The 23,409-nt window shown below is 38.7% G+C and overlaps 1 protein-coding gene across 12 annotated transcripts in view; it reads left to right on the forward strand.

Annotated features, from left to right (window-relative positions):
- The window catches only part of SYNRG (synergin, gamma), a 56,604-nt gene that overhangs the window by 29,041 nt on the left and 4,154 nt on the right, over window positions 1-23,409 (forward strand). For 9 of the 12 annotated variants that reach the window (XM_014531374.1, XM_014531349.1, XM_014531358.1 and 6 more), the window contains 6 exons: window positions 727-1,668; window positions 12,146-12,739; window positions 13,815-13,978; window positions 14,799-14,852; window positions 15,598-15,694; window positions 17,495-17,643. In XM_014531374.1, the coding sequence (XP_014386860.1) occupies window positions 727-1,668; window positions 12,146-12,739; window positions 13,815-13,978; window positions 14,799-14,852; window positions 15,598-15,694; window positions 17,495-17,643 (2,000 nt within the window). The remainder of the gene's footprint in view (window positions 1-726; window positions 1,669-12,145; window positions 12,740-13,814; window positions 13,979-14,798; window positions 14,853-15,597; window positions 15,695-17,494; window positions 17,644-23,409) is intronic. The other 3 variants (XM_005858522.2, XM_014531394.1, XM_005858530.2) reach the window with 1 other exon arrangement.

The raw sequence follows: 23,409 nt of genomic DNA on the forward strand, positions 1-23,409 counted from the left end.
AGGCCGACACTCTATCCACTGAGCCAAACCAGCTAGGGCCAGCAATGACTTTTTATTCTGTGAATACCCTTGGCTGGCCATTCAGTGCGAAAAAGTTCTGCAAGCAGTGCTTTTGGCCAACTGAAGGATCTGGCACCAGGAGACTTCTCTCACTAAAGGGAGCAAATGAAAAGAATACTGTTTGGTGCTCTCGGTTTGATTTTTGTATCACTAGCCTTCAGTGTGGAAACAAATACGTAGTTCCTAAAAGAATATTTGGTACGGTTTAAACTATAGTTAAATTATGTCAGTCCAGTAAGGGAAAACTTTATAAAAGTATGCTTGTCGTATTTTAAAATATATATTTGTATTGATTTCAGAGAGGAAGGGAGAGGGAGAGAGAGATAGAAACATCAATGATGAGAGAGAATCATTGATTGGCTGCCTCCTGCATACCCCACAATGGGGGATGGAACCCGCAACCCAGGCATGTGCCCTGGCCAGGAATGGAACCATGACCTCCTGGTTCATAGGTTGATGCTCAATCACTGAGCCATGCCAGCCGGCAAAGTATGCTTGTCATTTAATATGCTGTGCATCATATTGTTTTCAACTCTTTCTTATTTCGCTGTTGTTTTTTCTTCCAGGAGAAAACTTTGCAGAATTCAAAGTATGCTTGTCATTTAATATGCTGTGTATCATATTGTTTTCAACTCTTTCTTATTTCACTGTTGTTTTTTCTTCCAGGAGAAAACTTTGCAGAATTCAGATCTGCAGGGACTGATGATGGTTTCACCGATTTTAAAACTGCCGGTAGTATTTCACCCCTAGAGCCACCAACAAAAGACAAAACTTTTCCAGCAGCCTTCCCCTCAGGAGCTATACAACAGAAACAACAAACTCAAGTGAAAAATCCTCTGAACTTAGCAGACTTAGATATGTTTTCCTCAGTTACTTGCAGCAGCGAGAAACCATTGTCTTTTTCAGCCACATTTAGTACATCAAAATCTGTTTCTACACGACCACAGGCAGGACCTGCTGCAGCCACAGCAGCATTGGCATCAACTAAATCTTGTAGTTTGGCTGATGATTTTGGAGAATTCAACCTTTTTGGGGAATATTCTAGTCCAGCATCTGTTGGGGAGCAGGATGACTTTGCAGATTTTATGGCTTTCAGTAATAGCTCTGTTTCATCTGAGCAAAAGACAGATGACAAATATGATGCCCTCAAAGAGGAAGTTAATCCTGTTCCTCTGACCAGCAGCTCGAGCAACACAGTGAAGAGTGGACAGAACTCTGCTGCTGCGTCTACCAAATATGATGTCTTCAAACAGCTTTCTCTGGAAGGATCTGGACTAGGTGACGAACTGAGAGATAACCCTCCTTCAGGAAAAAGTGATGATGATTTTGCCGACTTCCACTCCAATAAATTTTCTTCCATGAACTCAGACAAATCCCTGGGAGAAAAAGCAGTGGCTTTCAGACACACCAAAGAAGACTCTGCTTCAGTGAAGTCCTTGGATCTCCCTTCCATTGGTGGCAGCAGTGTTGGCAAGGAGGACTCTGAAGATGCACTCTCTGTTCAGTTTGACATGAAACTGGCTGATGTGGGAGGAGATCTTAAGCATGTCATGTCTGATAGCTCTTTGGATTTACCAACAGTTAGTGGCCAGCATCCTCCTGCTGCAGGTGAGGAATTGGTGAGATTGCTCTGGTGATGGTGATGTAGATTTCAAAGATGGTTCTGTGGGTGTTGATTTACAGACAGTAAGTCTCTGGCTCTTAACCTTTATGAATTACTAATAACCTCTTAGTTACCAGTCCCCATAAGCAATGTTAAATTTGAATCTAGGGATACTTGGGTATAATGGATACCCTGAATACTATGGAACTTAGATTGGATAAATATTTTTATTTTTGAAATCTAACACCAACTTGGTGTTAGAAGCACATAAAAATCCACTGCTAAATGAACCCCACATTGCCAAAAGTTTTTGTAGAAATTTTTGCAGTGCCAGTAATGTTCCTCTATTTCTGTGAGTGAGGCCAGTGTTTCCCTCTCCTTTTTTCTTCTCTTGGGTATATTTAATAGCTGCCAATATAGTTTTCTGTTTGGTTTACAGAAACTGACTCTTGTTAGGTCAATAAAGTAAGAATGTGTAGCCAGTTGTAGTTTGCCAGGTCCCTAACAAGAGAAAAAGAGGGAAAGTGCTTCTGTATGGATGTCCTGTGTGCCAGGGTCTGGCAAAGAGGAGGGCGTGAGTTAGTGGATTTCAGGTACAGTTTTCAGTGTTAAACTTTATTATTGGAAGTATTAAATTGTAACAGGTCTGTAGATGATAGAATAGGGTAACCTCTCACTTTCTCATAAAATGTTTGAGAATATCTTAAGGGGAGCCCTCTTAAAATTCTGTATGAATTTACATGTACATGCCAGCCGGCAAAGTATGCTTGTCATTTAATATGCTGTGCATCATATTGTTTTCAACTCTTTCTTATTTCGCTGTTGTTTTTTCTTCCAGGAGAAAACTTTGCAGAATTCAGATCTGCAGGAACTGATGATGGTTTCACCGATTTTAAAACTGCCGGTAGTATATCACCCCTAGAGCCACCAACAAAAGACAAAACTTTTCCAGCAGCCTTCCCCTCAGGAGCTATACAACAGAAACAACAAACTCAAGTGAAAAATCCTCTGAACTTAGCAGACTTAGATATGTTTTCCTCAGTTACTTGCAGCAGCGAGAAACCATTGTCTTTTTCAGCCACATTTAGTACATCAAAATCTGTTTCTACACGACCACAGGCAGGACCTGCTGTAGCCACAGCAGCATTGGCATCAACTAAATCTTGTAGTTTGGCTGATGATTTTGGAGAATTCAACCTTTTTGGGGAATATTCTAGTCCAGCATCTGTTGGGGAGCAGGATGACTTTGCAGATTTTATGGCTTTCAGTAATAGCTCTGTTTCATCTGAGCAAAAGACAGATGACAAATATGATGCCCTCAAAGAGGAAGTTAATCCTGTTCCTCTGACCAGCAGCTCGAGCAACACAGTGAAGAGTGGACAGAACTCTGCTGCTGCGTCTACCAAATATGATGTCTTCAAACAGCTTTCTCTGGAAGGATCTGGACTAGGTGACGAACTGAGAGATAACCCTCCTTCAGGAAAAAGTGATGATGATTTTGCCGACTTCCACTCCAATAAATTTTCTTCCATGAACTCAGACAAATCCCTGGGAGAAAAAGCAGTGGCTTTCAGACACACCAAAGAAGACTCTGCTTCAGTGAAGTCCTTGGATCTCCCTTCCATTGGTGGCAGCAGTGTTGGCAAGGAGGACTCTGAAGATGCACTCTCTGTTCAGTTTGACATGAAACTGGCTGATGTGGGAGGAGATCTTAAGCATGTCATGTCTGATAGCTCTTTGGATTTACCAACAGTTAGTGGCCAGCATCCTCCTGCTGCAGGTGAGGAATTGGTGAGATTGCTCTGGTGATGGTGATGTAGATTTCAAAGATGGTTCTGTGGGTGTTGATTTACAGACAGTAAGTCTCTGGCTCTTAACCTTTATGAATTACTAATAACCTCTTAGTTACCAGTCCCCATAAGCAATGTTAAATTTGAATCTAGGGATACTTGGGTATAATGGATACCCTGAATACTATGGAACTTAGATTGGATAAATATTTTTATTTTTGAAATCTAACACCAACTTGGTGTTAGAAGCACATAAAAATCCACTGCTAAATGAACCCCACATTGCCAAAAGTTTTTGTAGAAATTTTTGCAGTGCCAGTAATGTTCCTCTATTTCTGTGAGTGAGGCCAGTGTTTCCCTCTCCTTTTTTCTTCTCTTGGGTATATTTAATAGCTGCCAATATAGTTTTCTGTTTGGTTTACAGAAACTGACTCTTGTTAGGTCAATAAAGTAAGAATGTGTAGCCAGTTGTAGTTTGCCAGGTCCCTAACAAGAGAAAAAGAGGGAAAGTGCTTCTGTATGGATGTCCTGTGTGCCAGGGTCTGGCAAAGAGGAGGGCGTGAGTTAGTGGATTTCAGGTACAGTTTTCAGTGTTAAACTTTATTATTGGAAGTATTAAATTGTAACAGGTCTGTAGATGATAGAATAGGGTAACCTCTCACTTTCTCATAAAATGTTTGAGAATATCTTAAGGGGAGCCCTCTTAAAATTCTGTATGAATTTACATGTAGCAGTTTATTCTCTAGCTTAACTTCTTGTCATAAAAACTAGATTCCCAAGTGTCCTAGTTTTTATTTTGTTTTGTTATTTGATACATATAGAAAGATAAACCTATTTTGTGGCCTTTAATAATGAGAGATATCTCAGTATTACTGTATTCTAGAAAATTTATTATGCATATGAAGGGTTCATTGTTGTTGTTTTTTAACTAGAGAGGAACACGTAACAGACTTCCAAGTTTACAGATCCAGGCAGAAATTGTAAAGTATTAATGACTTTTGCAATCAGAAAACAAAATTGCCTCTGTCCTTTGGCTGTTGAAATGAAGGTATCCTTAAACAGGGTGCTGAGGCAGGAGCAAGTTTTCAGAGATGTTGTGTGTTTCATGTTGCTACTTGCCAGGGTATTTTCCAAGTGCAGTGGGCTGTCTGTCCTCAGACTCCTTGTGCCCCTGACTGTCTACTTCCTTTTTTTGTACTTTTCCTCAGATGGTTTCCTATATATATATTTTTTTTGCTACTGTTTGTTTGATACAGTGAATTTGTTTCTCTTTTTTGTATGAGCTGCTTGAGCCACAGCAGTTGATTGCAAAGTGCTCCATTTTCTGAACAACAGTATTTGATTTTTATTTAAAAAATCTCATAACAAGTAAACTAGCCTTCTGGACTCTGGAATTATTAATTAGAAGCTATTTTTCTGAAAGTGAATCTATATTCTTTCACAGTGCCAAGCTAAATGTCTTTATGAGATGAGTCTAATCTGGGTTTAGGGTGTCGTTTTTTTCTCCCATTTTATTTGGGGAGGGGAGGCTGTTTTTTTTCTTTGTTCTGATTGACCTGTTAAAATAATATTCTGTGCTCATATTCTTTTATGTATGTTTGGAACATTCCCAGCTTGGAACCTGTAATGTTCAAGCCAAGTCTCTTCAGTTTGAGATATTCTTAAAAGCAGATTGTTCCCTCCTTTGGATCTGTAAACCTGTCAGAAAGAAGCAGTATCCCTTTAGAGCGGTTGTTAAAAGGGGTTGATGTCTGACTAATGCACTATATAGTTGTTGAGCAAAATTGCTGCATAAATGTATTGTGGAGGGTACATGACAGGGACTTCTTCAGTTTTCATGTTGACCACAGTATCTCTTGCTCTCTTAGTTTGAGGGTTAAAGGTACTTCTTGTTGGAGAAATTCGAAGTGTGCTGATGAAGAGAGAATAAAATGTAGTAGACTGCTATCTCTAGACCTTAGTCCTATTTAGAAACCCTAACTTAACTCTGAAGGGGATACTGTCTCTTTTAACTCTTGCTATAATTCTTTGTATGGAAGGTAGATAATGCTAATAACATTGCCTGATTTCTCTGCATATTATTACATTTAACCCTTTGAGCCCTTGCTGCATATAATTTCAACTAGGCTGCTTTTGTCCGCCCACTAAATTTAATCTCTCTGGCACTGAAGCATCTTGACGTGCAGTCATTAAGATCATCTGGTTTTGTTGGCAGCAAGAGCTTACCTTCATTTGTGACACTCAAAGGGTTAGCAAGACTTCTGTAGCTACCTACCTACCTACCTGTAAAGTAACTCTTCTTTGTCATTAAAAATCTTTGTATTTTAATCAGCGCCTTTTTTTTTTCTTTTTTCTTTTTTGGGCTGCTCTTCTGATGTCTTTTTTTTATAGACATTTTCTGTGTGAATGTGCCTTTTTGAACTTGCTTTGGTATATTCCTCTGCAAATACTGATCTGCATGCTTATTCTGATGACTTATTTTCCAGCTCTCTGTACCACTCTCTTTTGTGATCTGTAAGTCCTATGTTAATAAATAATTCTTTGGCATATTTTGAAAGTGTGGGGATGTGTGTAATTTGTACTTTTTTCAGGGTTAGACCAAAAAAAATCTCTGGTCCATATCAAGTTTAAAGCAATAGCATCTCCTGTGATTAGAGGGTTTTCCCTTTTGTTTGTTTTGTTTCCTCAAACACCTTTCTCCTAGAAAAGTATTGGTGCATTTTAGCTTTTTCCCTTATAATTCCATTGATAAAAGTTTTTAACATCTCACTGGATTAAAATATAACTTCAAATATTTTTTAAAGTGTAAACTGAACACAATTTTAGACATTAGGAAATTTACTTCTTCTAGTGAAGAAACTGAGTAGATTTTATTGCTTAGTAAAGATCACAGAGCCTTTCTCCAGTAGGAGTTCCATTGTGAGGAGAGGGGAAGGTGAGGGGGCAGAGGAAAAGGACACATTATCAGTAAATTTAATTTAAAATAAATTATCAAATGGTGTTGAGATGGACTTCTGAGCACAGTAAATGTAAGTTTAATTTAAATTGATAATCTGTGTACTGGAAAGTGTTCAGTGTTAATACCAGGACTGATTTGATTGGAGTTGAAATTGGGTACTTCATCCTCTACTTGTGTAGTACTGTATCTTTCCAGCTTCAGAATGTATTGTGAAGCCGCTCTCAGTTGTTTTTTATTTAGTCCATAAAACGACTTTAGAGGATGCCTCAAAGTAGACTTCAAACATTTTCATTTTTAAGAAAAGAATTCTAGAAAGACCCACAAAAATTAACAAGAACAGACCAAATGTGGAAAATATTTTTTTTCCATTTTATTTACTTATTTGTTTATTTCCCCTGGCTGAGGATCAAACCTGCAACCTTGGCACAACAGGATGACACTTTTAGAGTATAATAATAGTAAAAAATCTTGAGAATATTATTGTTTTCAGATAAAAAAAACACACGCCCCAAGATCAATAAAAACCTTGGGCAAAAGGGGTTGTTTCTATGGTTTAACTTTTTTTCTTACAATTTGAGGCTTTAGTTCTTCGTTATATTTTAAAATTGAGGCAGAAAGGAAATTAAACCATTGAAGATAAGGATTTTTATTAGAATTCTTAACAGATCACTTATACTATCTGAAGTATGCCATTTGAGAAGGAAAAAAGTTGCATATTGGGTTTTAGATTAACTCTAAGATAAGCTGGGTTTGCCATTTAAAATATTGTGTATTCCAGGGCATAATGCTTTAGACCAGTGGTTCTCAACCTGTGGGTCGCGACCCCTTTGGCGGTCAAACGTCGCCTAAGACCATCCTGCATATCAGATATTTACATTATGATTCATAACAGTAGCAACATTACAGTTATGAAATAGCAATGAAAATAATTTTATGGTTGGGTCACAACATGAGGAACTGTATTTAAAGGGCCAGAAGGTTTAGAACCACTGATCTAGAGTGATAATACCAGGTGCCCTTTAGGGTTTCCTGGCGCCATATATAAGACCAGTCTTGTGGTAGCTTTGGCTAAGATATTCCTTTGTCAATGGAATTATCTAATGCTAGATTGGTCCACCTGAGACTTTTATTTTAAATCCTTTCTGCATTTATCTAAGCAGGCTGGAGAAAATGACTGAATATAATTGTGTGTAAAACAGTCGCATTCACAAATTAAACAATGTGTTCAGAGTAACATTTACTTACAGGGAGAAGTTTTAATAATGTAATATGAACTTGCAATAAAGAGTTAAAGAACTCTGTGCTACAGATTTAAACAGGCAAACAAAAAATCGTTTTGTTTATTCCAATACCAAGTTAAGTAAGACGTGGTTAGTGCTTGACTTCATACATCAGTGCCTGAGAAATTATACAAATGTATTTATATTCTACAGTCACTCTATTGTTCACATTAAAATCGCTGCTGATTTTTAAAAGTAGCAAATGAACATGTAGAAGACACTGGCAATATCAAAGAAGCTGGGCTAAATCTTAAAATAACTCAAAGAATCAAATTATTTTTAAAGAGCTGCTTGTAGCTTTGTTTTTCCATCAGTTGAATACTTTTGATGAGTTGTTTTGGAAGGAAAATGCTGGCCCGTGAGTCAGTACAAAAGAATGGGAGGTTTCTGTGCCGATTAGAAAACACTGGAAGGCAATTACACAGCAGCTTTTCCTGTTTTCCTCAACAACACCTATCAGGGTGTTTGAGACTTAATAGGATATAGTCAGACCAGGTTTTAGAATTAATAGAGAATGTGAATATGACTGATCTCAGGAGAGAAAAGGGCCAGGGTGGGAAGAAGTTGAAATGTATAAATGTTTCATGGTTTGCTTTGGTAAATGAAATTTGCATTAAATCAGTACTGGAAATTAAAAGATATTTGAGTTTTTCAAAGGACTTCCTGAGTCCATTGAATATTTTTATTGCTATATAAAATACTAGGGAATGGTAGAATTCACACATGTATCTCCTTTCTTCTTTTCCAAACCCCTTTCTCAAAAGCCAGTAACTCTTATTAATCACCTGGGGGTATGCTTACAGCCTTAGAAAATGGGAATTGGTATGGCCTTCTGTCTGTGTCCTGTAGTGGCAGCTCACATTCTTTGTTCCAAGAAATGCCTTGTTTTCATGTGTAACATTGGTTTAGAAGGGATTTCAATGGAGGTTATAGAAGACTGATAGGGTTACTTACTAGCATAAGCAAGAAATCCATGTCATGATTTGAGATACAGGATGAAAGGCAGATTGTATAGTTTATTCCTTTGGCCTTTGTAATAGGACATTCCTGGTTGCAAACAATTACATGTATTAAAGCACACAATTTGGCCTATTATCTGTGTGCAATTGCAGTTCAACCTAGCACAGCGTCAGAGTTCTTCAGTAGAATTGGAAATGTAGTAATGATTCTCTGTACATTTTATTGCATCCATTCTGTTTTCTTTTTCTCTTGCAATGTTTACTAGTAGAATTCAGCTATCAAATTGAAAACCCATCTGTAGCAACTTTGGTGATTACAAATTAAACTGTGGGTTATTTCATATTATTTTTCCAAATAGAGCTTCCATCACTTATGTTCTAGGTCTTAAAGAATCTTTAATATTTTTAAGGCCATCATACAAATAGAATTTTACTGCTTAGAAAGTGTAGAACTATTAACATGGGAAATAAGGAATTTTCCTGATTTACCTATTTTCTTAGAAAATTACTAATATTCATTATGTTGTTTTTATGTTGTTTATAAATGCTAAGGTTTAGGAATACAGTGTTTTCACATTCCTATGAAATATCAGTTTTAGTACTTCCTTATACAGTGTGCAAATGAATTGCACTTCAGTAAATGATTTTTTTATACTATAGGCAAAAGAAAATTTAAAAATCAACCTCAAGGCTTGATTTTAGTATATCCTGTATATTTACTCTCTTTTTTTTTTTAAGTATAAAATATAAGATTTGTTAAAGACTGGTAGTATTTTAAAAATACTTTTTTTCAGCTAAAGTAATCCCTGTTCTCGTAATTCCTTTTACATGATTATACTACAATCATTTCTGTTTTAAAAAACAAACACCTTGTTGCATAATTGCACAAAAGGGTATTTTTATTGCCTTGGAAACTTGATTGTGATGTTTGAACTAGAGCTTAACTTTTCACTAAATTTATCTTTGGTCTCTAGAAAAATTGCTACTCTTTTAATAGATGAGATTCTAGGAGCACTTCATAATATAGCTTCCCCAAAGAGCTTTCTGGTAGGGTCTAATAATAAAAATATCTGTATTGTGAAACATTCTTCTGAATGTACCCCTGGAAGACAAGTCTTGTGTTAACTTCATCTGCCTCCTGATTGAATTTCACCTTGTTTGAATCAGGGTACCTTCTAGTCCAGTGGTTCTCAACCTTGGCTACACATTAGAATCACCTGGGAATCTTTTTAAAATCCTGATTTCTGGGCCTCATCCTCCGGAAATTCTGTTTCTTTGTTATGGGGTGGGGCCACAACATTAGTAACAAAGAAACAGAATTTCCGGAGGATGAGGCCCAGAAATCAGGATTTTAAAAAGATTCCCAGGTGATTCTAATGTGCAGCCAAGGTTGAGAACCACTGTTCTAGTCCCTTAGTGGGGAAAACGGAACACTACTCAGCCAGAGACTAAGAAATAAGAAAGCATTTTGTCTAAAGTCTCTTCCATTCATTCACCTGAATCTTTTTTTCTCCTGTTTAATAAGCCAAATTTGAAAAATACCACGTACATACAGAATTTTAAAATACACTGTTGTTTTGGGAATGTTATATGCTTTTTACTGGTTGGCCTTTTTATACACCTAGGGTGTTTCATTTTTGTTTTTAATTTAGTACCCTTTCCTAATACAGTTTAAAGAGACAGATGTGGGGTATACTGTTAGAAGAGCTATGGAAATGTCAGGAGTCCCTTAACTCAAACTGTGCAGGGTTGCTGGGAAACAAAGACAAAATAACCCAGTTTGGGTTCACCTCCTGACTTAGTTATGAAAATCTGAGTCACAAAACTTTTGAGCATTTTCTTTTAATTTTTTTTTTTTAATCCTCACTCAAGGATATTTTTTTCCACTGATTTTTAGAGAGAGTGGAAGAGAGAGGGAGAGACAGAGAGAAATATCTATGTGAGGGAAACACATTGATTGGTTGCCTCCTGCACGTGCCCTGACCAGGGTCCAGGCTAGGGAGGAGCCTGCAACCAAGATACATGCCCTTGATCGGAATTGAATCCAGGACCCTTTGGTCCGCAGGCTGATGCTCTATCCACTGAGCAAAACCGGCCAGGGCTTGAGCATTTTCTTTGTAAACCATGTTTGGGTTGTCAGAGAGGAGTGTTGTGTGTGGCCTTCTGGCCTTGTAGATAGTGACTAAAATGAAACTAAACATGTTAGCCAGACTGGACTGTGCTGCTGAAAGGTCGCTAGCTTCTCCACATGCTGTTGTGTACGTGTTATTCAGCCTTGGCTGGTTTTGATTTTTGAATATGGACAAGAAAGTTTCCCTAGTAAGACCACTAAAATGATGAGTAGACATTTCATTTTTACTTTGAAATAACTTCATTTTAGGCCCTAAAGTAGCAACTAAATGTCAAATTGAGGCTGGTGGCCACTATGCTGTACAAATACTGCTATTTTGTATTGCTTACCAGGCCCTGGCTCCTTTACACACATTATCGTTAATTGTCACAACACATCTCTTCCAATGTCCATGGTATTTTCATCTTACAGATAACAAACCAAGGTTAAAAAATGTGAAATAGCTTGCCTAGTGTCACATAAGTCATAGGTGGCAGGGCTGGAAGTTGAACCCAGGTCTGTCTAAATTAAAAACCTCTACATTCTCTTTGCTGTTTTATGCTACCACTTAAATTACTAAAACATGTACTACGAATCTAAAATAAGTCTTTTGCCCCAGCATTTCTTTCTTTCTTTTTCTTTTATTCTTCTTCTTATTTTTTTTATGAGGGGCTGAACATAGTTGAAGGAGAAACAGGAGCACAACAGGACCCAGACCTTTGCCTCTGTTTTTTAGGGACTAATGTAGATTAGGTTGATTTTTCTTTCCTCATACGCCATCACAGCAATATGACGCCCATGTTGACCAAAATAACTAGGTAAGTAACTGCTTAATTGAAATCTCATATTTGGCCTGGCTTGAGACAGAAACTCCTAATAATTGATTAAAAGTTAAGTAACATTATTTTCATTCTAGTTTTGAGAAATTGTCAATTTTTAGTTTGTCATGTACATTTCATATGTCCATGTTTTAAAGGAACGTTTTTTCAACGAAGTCAAGGCAAAAGAGGCATGCTTTAAGCAGGGAATATTGTAAATACATTTTAAAGTTTATAAACGAACTATTTATGAAATAGCCCTATTCTCATATGAAATAGTATATACATTGGTAGATGAACCTATCTTTTTTTTAGTAGTTTTTATATCCAAAGAAAACTTCTCCTTGTAACTAAATATAAATGACGAGTCAAGGCTAACGTGGGTTTTTAAAGATCAGATTTTACAGCTCAACTCCTTTAATTTTAGTACAAACTCTAAATTTAGTTAACTCCAGTATAGCATAAAACTAATCAGATATGCTAGACATTTTGCTTCTGCAGAGTTTAGGGCATTTTGCCTAAATCGTGAGCTTGCCTCTAATTGTGGGGTCTTATTTCCCTTTCAGATATAGAGGACTTAAAATATGCTGCTTTTGGAACCTACAGTAGCAATTTTGCAGTGAGCACACTTACGAGCTATGACTGGTCAGACAGGGATGATGCATCTCAGGGCAGAAAACTCTCTCCATTTGTCCTCTCAGCAGGAAGCAGATCCTCCTCAGCTGCCTCAGTTCTACAAAAGAAAGAGACTTCATTTGGCAGTTCCGAAAACATCACCATGACATCTCTGTCCAAAGTCACGACCTTCGGAAGTGAAGATGCTCTTCCAGAGACTCCCTTCCCGGCTTTTGCCAATTTTAAAGATGTGATTCCTCAGACCAGTGAGCCAAAGGAATATGAAAGCAGGGACTATAAAGATTTCACCAGACAGGACCTACCTGCAGCTGAATGGAGCCAAGAGGCCCCATGTCCAAGCCCTACTTCCAGTGGCACTTCTCACGACACTCCCAAAGAATGTTCAGATGACTTTGGAGAGTTTCAAAGTGAAAAGCCCAAAATCAGCAAATTTGACTTCTTAGTGGCCAATTCACAAAGCAAAATGAAATCCAGTGAAGAAATGATCAAAAGTGAACTGGCAACCTTTGACCTTTCTGTTCAAGGTGAGTAGCTTTCAACATAGATTTTTATTGTGGTGTTTGTTTGTTTTTTTCCACTAAGGTGTTACATGTTCTTAGGATAAAAAGTTGGTCCTTGGTTTAGCAGGATATAGATTTTCCAGTGTTTGAATTCAGTCTATTACAGATAGCTATAAAAAAAAAAAAAGAAAAGAAAAAGTTTCCCTGAGACTGAACTGAAGTCAAACCAGTATTCCTCAGATAACTGCTTTTTGGGCTAACCACACAGCCTGTTGTTGTTCATTAGCTTGTTTGCTTAGAGGTGTACTGGGTTAAAAGTACCAGAGAAATGGATTTGATCCACTTGTGGGGAAGTTAGCTCTGCTCTTGTTCCCTGGCTATATCCTGTAGCTTTTAATCCAGAGGCTGCAATGTGGTAGCTGTAGATCTGGATCCAGTCTGCAGATCTGTTTTATTGACTCACAAACAAGGTTTCTTAAATGTGAGAAGCAGTTACCAATATGTAAAAATCATGAGATTTCCCAATCTGGATTTCTAGCTTTTCTTAAAAAGTAATATCTGGCAATACTAAGCCCTTTAATTGATGGGGTGTGCTCTCTCCAGTGTCACAGTCCCCAGCACTTCTGATCTGCAGCTGACTTAGTCATTTACTTGCCTGCTTTTTGAAGACATTTGAGCTTGCCCTTTCTGCTGTGAGCCCACCTTGGCAGAAGGGATCATTGATTTCCATTAGATTGAGAAAGTATGTAGGAGATTGGTGCAAATCCATAACTAAGGACTGGAAAAGCAGCACAACTCTGACGCACTGATATTTAGAAAGATACTTTAGGCCTCCAAACTCCAATGATTCTGCACTTAGAATTATGCAAGAATTATGATAGATCAGGGAAGAGTAGTGGAGAAAATTAAAGGCAGGGAAACTAAGCAAGAGAGAACAATGAAAAGGATTCAACATGTAGCTTGCCAGACAGAATGAATGAGGTTGGTATTTCTGAATGTCTCATGACATAAACATCTGCAGAAGAGGTCACGTTAGCAAGAGCCTCGGCTTGCACTAAGCTGAGCAATCAAAACCTTTAACTGTGCCATCTACTCCCAGGATCACACAAGAGGAGTCTGAGCCTTGGTGATAAAGAAATAAGCCATTCTTCTCCTTCTCCGGCTTTGGAGCAGCCTTTCAGAGACCGTTCCAACACTCTGAGTGAGAAGCCCGCTCTGCCTGTCATCCGTGACAAGTACAAAGATCTGACAGGAGAGGTGGAGGTGAGCGGGGTAGTGTTCCACGGGGGTCAGGTAAAGGACCAGCTGAGCACGGAGGGCCTGGAGAAAAAAGGCTTGCAGCTTTCTGATGTGACACGAGGGGCAGAGAGACGCAAGGCACCAGACATACAATATGCAACTAAAGTGAGAGAATGGTGACATTAGCCCTGGATGAAAATACCTCCCCGATATGGCAGGCACTGAAAGTAGGTAGTGACCTGAAAACCAAAATTATTCATGAAACTGCACAAGGGGGTCACGTTTAAGGAAATTCTTTTGAACACTTAGATTTTATCATTTTAGTGAATGTTAAAACATCAATATTGTAGAAGAGGAAAATGTTATGAATCTTCTATGTTTCCTGTACCTTCATCCCATACTGTCTTCCTTGTACAGCCAACCCTTAACCATTCTCCCCCCACTCCTGTCGTCATAGACATGCATATATGCATGTACACACACACTCACACTCACACAGAATTGTAACTGTGGAAAGCCAGTGATTTGACATGGGCTCTTGTACTAGACACCTGTGTGGTGAGTACCGGTGAAGAAGTTTATGCTATCACTAGAAAAATGAGGCGACATTTGCAGAGGGGAGCAGTCACAAAACATTGTCCTCAGATCCATAAGACATGTGCTTTGAAGTTACATTTATTAATAATTTAAAATAGTCACTAGTGGGTTCGTAAGAGAAACTGTACTTGAACTAGAGTGATTTTAATAAAAAAGGAAAATCTTCCAGTGCCTTCTGGATTGACAGTTATAAATAGAGGATTCCAGACTTGCCCTTTTAACTCAGTTCTTTTTATGAAATTCACAGGAGAATGAGAGATATGCATATGAATGGCAGAGGTGCCTGGGGAGTGCCCTAGAAGTGAGTATATCACTTTTGTGGTGTTCACCTATATGTAAGCTCTGCCTTGTATCATTTTGCTTCCTCTTTAGTTCTTTTGAATGGACAAAGGCAAAATTAAAGAGAGCCCTACCTTGATTGCCTTGTGCAAAGTGAAGCTCTGTGGAAAGTCATACATCTTTTTTTTTAAATACATATTTTTATTGATTCCAGATAGAGGAGAGAGAGAGAGAGAGAGAGAGAGAGAGAGAGAAACATCAGGGATGAGAGAGAATCATCAATCAGCTGCCTCCTGCACCCCCCCTCCCGGGGATCGAGTCCACAACCTGGGCATGTGTCCTGACTGGGAATCGAACCATGACCTCCTGGCTCATAGATTGATGCTCAATCACTGAGCCACATTGGCCGGGAAAAAGTCATACATCTTAAGTGAGGCTTCTTTTACATTTGTAATAGCGTACACTGGCTCATTTGTCAGTTGTGCCCTCAGCTGTCACTGTGTTTAAGAAATAACAACTGATATCATTAACTCTGCCTAAATTAATATTTTAGCTAAAGAACCTCTATCTTTCCACTTCCAAAGAAATGGAGGGTTGTTTCTCCAAGGTTAAAATTAAATTCTCAGGTTTGTTTTAGCATAGTTACGTACATACATCAGTTAGTCATGCTTTTTCACACCTCTTGGCTTGGGTTTTCTACTAATAGTAATTTGATTTGCAATGACTTTTCTTGATTATGTAAGGTGATGTGATTTCATTTCTTGTAGGTCATTAAGAAAGCAAATGATACCTTAAATGGAATCAGTAGTAGTTCTGTGTGCACAGAAGTAATTCAGTCAGCTCAAGGCATGGAATATTTATTAGGTATGTTCTTTTATACTTTACTTATTCAAAAATCATGACACTTTGAAATATTTTCAGTTTTCCCTTATGTTAAGTAGTTTAATTTAGGTCTCTCAAGTTACATATGGCTTTATTAAGTAGCATCTGCATTTGTAGATAAGATATGTCATTGGCAGACATGATTATTTGACTATTTGACTTAAGATCTCTATGGCCACGCTTGCCAGTCCTTGTTATAATAGCAACAATGTAAAATTATATCTGTGTTACTGGTTTATCAAGGAATCTGAACAAGGTGATGCATTAGAATGAAATCATTGGGTCTCCAGTCAATGCCTGTCTTTGCTCTGTCATTTCGTTTCTCTACCCCTTAATAGTATCACCGATTCCTTAACTTCCTGGCCACCTTCAGCTATTAAAAATCCCAGTCCAACCTGAAACCTCAATCTCTGTTTATTCAGTGTTCCTCCCGCCCCAATCTCAGGCTTAGCCTGTGGCCAAGAGCTACAGGCACTGGACCCTAATCTTTTTCAGATCTTCACTCACGTGTCACCTTCTAACTGAGGTCTTCCCTGGCCCCCCTTACTCAACTGTATCCCCTCTGTCCACCCTGGCACTTCCTGTCCCTTTCCCTGCTTGATTTTCTCCCTAGCCTTATCACCTTTAACATCTTGTGTATTTTACTTACCGTTCTTGTTTATTATCTGTCTCCCTCCACTAGAAGGAACCTCCAAGTAGGGAAGGATTTTGGCCTGTTTCGTTCACTGCTGTTTCTCCAACAGCTAGATTAGTGCCTGGCACATAGTAGTCACTGAAGTATATTTGCTGGGTGAATGGATAGTGAAGGGATGTGGTTTCTCCTTTGCTCCTGCCCCCTCACTCTAGTTCCTCTTTCCCACCCAGACAGGCACAATTCTGCATAAGCAGATGTTCACCAGGGCTGCCTGTCTCTCCTTCGAATACTTTCCTGGTGTCTATGAAAGATTGTCTTAGAGGTCCCCTCACTTGGCGTAGGGTAGACAATAATTCCTGCCCTTCCCATAGGAAAGGAAGAGGACAAGCCATAGGGCTGATGACATACCACTGAGGACCCCCCAGGGGTCCTCCAGTTCTCTCTCGTAGAAGCTGGGGTAAGGGTTGTGGATGTGTCTGGTGCCTCTCCTTAGAATGCAGAGATACTTGGCACCTATTATCCGTACTCAGAAACCATAGGAAAAGAACTGTTCTGAATTCTGTTAAGTGTATAAACGATACATGAAACCGCAGAGTGTAAATCAGTGGGCATTATAGGAGTAAAGTAGTTCTTAATTAGTTTGTAATGATATTGACATTCAGAGTCTTTTAAACTTTTAATATTCCCATTTTCAGCAAGTTTAATGGTATTTCCCAAATTCAAACAGATGGACTAAAAAATCGAGAAAAAACAATAGTTAATACTTGCATAATACGTACTGTTCTACGGACACTGTTCTAAGCCTTTTATAGTATTAACCAATTTAATCCCTTCAACCATCCTTTGTGGAGGTGCTATTATTAACCCAATTTTACAGATGAAATTGATGCATAGAAAGGTTATGTGACTTGCCCAAGGTTACACAGCTAGTAAGTGACAGAGCTGGGATTTGAATCCAAGCAGAGTAGCTCTAGAGTTTATGCTCTTACCAGTCAGTTAAACTGAAGCATTGAGAGATGGTTGGTCCCAAGAGATAGTACATTCACCTCTGTCCAGATATAGTCCTTTTTTCCAACTAAGATAACAGCAAGCAGTACTGCTCTTGATACACTTCCAGCACCTAACTCTCTACGCTCTCACCCCATCAGGTGTTGTTGAAGTGTACAGGGTGACCAAACGTGTGGAGCTGGGGATAAAAGCCACCGCAGTGTGCAGTGAGAAGCTGCAGCAGTTGCTTAAGGACATCGATAAAGTGTGGAATAACCTCATCGGCTTCATGTCACTTGCCACACTCACGGTAAGCCCATTCGACAATTCAGGCTGCTTTCCTTTCCAGAAACCTAAGTTGTAAAGCAGAGTGTACATTCCTATGACGACACTTATTGGAAGATGAAGGTGCCTACTGGTATGTATCATATTATGTTAAAGGAAGGACAGAACATTTGTGCAGTTGGTTGAACAGTACCAGGTTAGCTTCTGGAAAACATTCATTCTTAACCCATCCTCTTAAATCATATATATATATATATATGTGTGTGTGTATTTTGCAAAGCATTGGTTTGAGTTCCTTCCTTAGCATTTCTAACCCTAACCCCAGACAATGTGTCTTAAACAGCAAATCCTCTCCCCAGTATTATATTGCTTTTGTTTGTAATATTAAATTCTTTTTTTTTTTAATATATTTTATTGATTTTTTACAGAGAGGAAGGGAGAGAGATAGAGAGTTAGAAACATGGATGAGAGAGAAACATCGACCAGCTGCCTCCTGCACATCTCCCACTGGGGATGTGCCCGCAACCCAGGTACATGCCCTTGACCGGAATCGAACCTGGGACCCTTGAGTCCGCAGGCCGACGCTCTATCCACTGAGCCAAACCGGTTTCGGCGAATATTAAATTCTTAAAGAGCTTAAATCATTTCCAAAATCTCTATTGTTCCTTTGGACCATTTTTCAATTTATAACCTAAAATCATACAGTTTGGGTAATTATTTTTTTAAAATACTATTCTGACCAATACAATAAGAAATGAAGTATAAATATTTGAAAATAAGATAAGTTACATTTATTTGGTGATATGAAATACTTCTAGAAATCTGAATTCAAGAGGTTAAATTTAATGAGTTTGGCAAAAATTCGTGGCATTCTTAAAATCCTTATTAATAATAGTTAGAAAATAAAGAAATGGAAAACTCACTTTTTTTTAAATCCTCACCTGAGGATATTTTTCCATTGATTTTTAGAGAGTGGAAGAGAGAGGAAAAGACAGAGAGAAATATTGATGTGAGAAAAACACGTCCATTGGTTGCCTCCTGCAATGCGCCCGGGCTGGGGAGGAGCCTGCAACCGAGGCATATGCCCTTGACTGGAATCAAACCCAGGACCTTTCGGTCCGCAGGCCGACGCTGTATCCACTGAGCCCAATGGCTAGGGCAAAAATTCACTTTTTTAAATGTATTAAACCATTCAGATCTTTTTTACTTCTGACCGCATAGAGTTACTGGTTAATTTGTTTTGTACCTTACCAGTATCTTCTGCACACCACTACTAGACATTTCTTTCTAAAATGTAAATCCGATTGTGTTACTAAGTCCCCTTTAAAATCCCACAGTGCCTCTCCGTGTCTTCAGGATCAAGTTTAGACTCCTTAGCTCAGTGTCTAGGTCCTTTCCGTCTCTCGGACCGCCCTGCCTCTCTCTCTGTTATACTGCTTTACCTTCTGAACTCGGCATCATTTCCCCCAGAAGTCATTCCAGACACCCTTTTGTTTGGTTTATTTGAATCCTAACAGTGTTGATGTGGTACAATGTGACTATTCCTTAGGAAATGTATTAGGAAATATAAATTGGTACCACCCTATGACAGACGTGTTTGGCAATATGCTTTCCCTCAGCCTGTGAACTCCTTGAGGACGGGGACCAAGACCACAGTTTGCCTCTTTTGTTATCATTCTGAGCACAGTGCCAGGCACTGCATAGATAACCAGTAAGAGTTGAGTGAAACAAAGGCCTTACAAACATTCAGTGATTGAGTAATTCCACTTTTAGAAAAACTTCCTAAGGCAGCAGTTCTAAATACAAACTTTCAGAAAGAAGCAAGTTAAATGTACAAGTTGTTCTCTGTAAAAGTGAAAAATTGGAAATAACCTGAAAGTTCAGAGCTCGAGGATTAGTCAGATTTGTATGGCTCTTCATACTAGGATGTTACGCAACCATTTTTTAAAGAACACAAAGTTTGAAATAACACAGAACTGTTACTACAGAGATGGAAGGAAATTTGCCAGAGTGGTAATAGGGTTGTGTTTAGGTGATGAAACGGGTTTTTAAATATTTCAAAGCTCCAGCTACAAATGAAGTTGTTTGGCTAATGATGTATGTGAGGGTACCTGTGAGGTTGTGGGATAGAGAAGTGTTACCAGTTGTTCACCATGGAGTTCAGTGTATTACCTTTGCATCGTTAACTCTGTAGTTCATCAGTGCCTCTCTACTCAGTTTGCCAAGGTCTTGCCCATTCTGTTCCATAGTTGTAAATCCCTCAGGGTGGCCAGTTGTCAGGAAAATGGGGTGAGTGGCTAGGCATTTCTGCCCTCTCCTTCAAAGCCCCATTAGGAACATCATTTTTGGCATCCATGTCTAGAGAGCGAGCTTACCTGGCTTTTTCTAGACATCAGGTAAGGTTATAGGTATTAGTCTGCAGCTAGACAACACAGGGATGCATTGCAGATGTATGTGAGACCACTGAGTGTTCATTTCTCTAATCTCCCGTGCTTTCCCAGTTACGATTGCTTTTGTCACCAGGTTAGCTATGACAGAAAAGCAGTCATCCTCTGCTCAGATACTTTTCCTGAGTTATACCACATCGTTTCCTCTTGGTAACTGGTAGGTCCTGGCCTATAACACTTAACTTGAACTGCCCACTGCATGGAGAATAGGATGCATTCCACAGAGGAAGTGTAAGGTGTGGATTGTCAGGAAGAAGCTACTGCTCTGAACATAGATGTATAAATATGAGTGGCACAGACCAACATTTATGTAGTTCAGTTCAGTTGGAAGAAAACTCTACACACTGCAAGGACTCTGGGTTGAGGCTCAAAGCAGCGAAATCATTACTAAAATTAGAGGCGTGATTCAGATTGCATAGGAATCTTTTAACTCTACATCATTGATTCATTTTAGGTAGAATTTTAAGTTCCTTAGGGAGCCAAATTGTCCCAGTCAGCTCTCTGATTTCGGTAATACTGATGGAACAGTATTTTGTACCTTGAAGCTGCCAGGTATTGCACTATATGCTTTACATTTGTTCTCATTTAATCCTGATAACAGCTTCATGATGTCAGTAGTATAATCCCCATTTTTACAGGTGAAGAAATTGGGGCTCAGAGACGAAACTTGCCTAAAACTGACAAATGTGGGATTTGAAAGCACATCATCCTTTAAAAATCCTTTATGTTTCCTATTGTGTTAATCCCAGCTGAAGAGATGCTAAAAACAAACACTTGTTTCTTCCCATGAAGATTCCATGAAATTATTCCCATCAAAAGACAGCTGTTACTTTTCTCTAGCGAAGATGTCCCAGAAGTGCTGCATTGCAGTCATGATGTTTGGGCTAAGAAAAGCAGAGCGCACAGTTTTAAACTCCAAGTCGTAGCTCCTTAATCTTAAGTTAGAAGTTATACTAGCAAAGTTTTATAGTCCCCTTTCCTTTTATACATGCTCTTTATCCATGGACTCAAACTCCCTCTTGTGGTAGAAGCATATCTCCTCTAAGCACAGACTGCAGGAACTCAGAAGTAAAAATCATCTATTTTAGCCCTAGCCTGTTTGGCTCAGTGTATAGAGCATCAGCCTGCGGACCAAGGGGTCCCAGATATGATTCTGTCAAGGGCATGTACCTCGGTTGCAGGCTCCTCCCGGGTCCTCAAGGCTCATGCAGGAGGCAACCAACCGATGTGTTTCTCTCACATTGATATTTCTCTCTATCTTTCCCTCTCTCTTCTCCTCTCCCTAAAAAAATCAATGGGAAAATATCCTCGGATGAGTATTCAAAAAAACAAAACAAAACACATTTATTTTAGTGAGACAAGTGAATTGTTACTAGTATCTGAGGTTCTATCTCATGGATATGGGTTAAAATTAGTAGGTTTGGAACAAAGAAAGACTCGGTCCTGTAAAACAAAACTAGTCCATCTCTGCCATATAAAATCTATGAAAAAAAAAAATAGGACTGTTACTCTCCTAGCCTCCAGTCAACTGAAGATCACACAGGCTCTTTGATTCCACTATTATTCTCAGTATAACACATGTTCTTTTGTGCTTCTTTTCCACTCGAAAAAAACAGTGAATTTGAGTATTTACTTCCTATTGCTGTGGCATATCAGAAGTTTATTTTTAATAATGATGGCATTTTATCTTGCCAGTCTACACAGTGTTGTGAGACAGAACCTTTATCATGTTCTGCATGGCTGTCCTCGGTTGACAAGGTGGATGTGGTTGGTAGAAGAATGCCCTCCCCGCAAAGATGCCCACGTCCTAGTCCCCAGAACTTGTGAATTTGTTACGTTAAGTGGTAAAAGGGACTTCACAGATGGGTTTGAGTTAAGGATCTTCTGATGGGGAATTTACCCTGGATAATCTGGGTGGCCCAGTGCCATCATAAGGATCCTTCTGAGAGGAACCAAGGAGAGTGAGAATGAGAAAAAGACACATGACAATCGAAGCCGAGAAAAATTGGCAGGTGCTGTGCTATTGGCTTTGAAGATGGAAGATGGGACCATGATCTAGGTCAGTGATGGCGAACCTTTTGAGCTCGGCGTGTCAGCATTTTGAAAAACCCTAACTTAACTCTGGTGCCGTGTCACATATAGAAATTTTTTGATATTTGCAACCATAGTAAAACAAAGACTTATATTTTTGATATTTATTTTATATATTTAAATGCCATTTAACAAAGAAAAATCAACCAAAAAAATGAGTTCGCATGTCACCTCTGACACGCGTGTCATAGGTTCGCCATCACTGATTCTAGGCCCTAGATTCTAGGGAATATATAGGCATGCTCTAGAAATGGGAAAAGGTAAAGAAGTAGATTCTCCCCCAGAATTTCTAGAGGGAATGCAGCATTGCCAAGCCATTTTAGAATTCTGACCTCCAGAACTTTTAGAGAATAAGTATATGTTGTTTTAAGTGACTTAAATTTGTGTTAATTTGTTATAGTGGCAATAGGGGAAATTACACAATTGGCCAAGAATGGTTACATTGTAACCCAAACCAAAAGTCTGGAATTGTTTGTTGAATCTGTGACTAGATCACCCTTTGTATCAGTCAAATTAGTCTAGGTTATGCTGCAGTTAACAAACCAGACCCCTCCCTGATCTTAGCGATGTAAGACAACAAAGCTTTATTTATTGTTCCTGCTAACATGCCTGTCTCAAGTTGGAGGATCTCTGTGCTGTGTCCTTTTCATTCAGGAACCTAAGCTGACAGACCCTCCACCATGTGAAATATAGCTGGTCACCATGGGAAGGTAAAGGGAACATCACAAATAGCACGTTGGTCTTAAAGGCTTCCTTCCAGAAGTGACACACGGAACTTGTGCTCACAGTCTATTGACCATGGCAGGTTGCACAGCGATGGCTAATTTAAGGGAAGGAGAATGAGAATACTTGTGAACAGTAATTACTACCAAAGCCTTCTTCTTGGGCATCATTTTAGCGGTTCATCATTGGCTAAAGATTGAGGATTGTATATCCCAGTCTGGCTCTGGGACTTGTCAGTGTATAATATAACTTTTTAAAAATCTTACTAAATGCATGAAATACTTCCAAATTAAAGTAAATGATGTTTTATTTAAGATGGCCTGAATCATTATTTTGCTTTGGTGTTGGATTTGGGTTTTTTGTTTCTTTTCATTGTTATTCAAATGTTTTTCTTAGTTTAGGAATAATTTACATAAAATGAAATGCACAGATCTTAAATGTATCGTTAGATCAGTTTTGACAAATGCATACAGCAATGTATCCTACACCCCATCAATATATGGAGTATTTTCATCAACCTCTAAAGTTCT

The sequence above is a fragment of the Myotis brandtii genome, unplaced genomic scaffold (assembly GCF_000412655.1).
Source record: "Myotis brandtii unplaced genomic scaffold, ASM41265v1 scaffold120, whole genome shotgun sequence".
Lineage (NCBI taxonomy): Eukaryota > Metazoa > Chordata > Mammalia > Chiroptera > Vespertilionidae > Myotis > Myotis brandtii.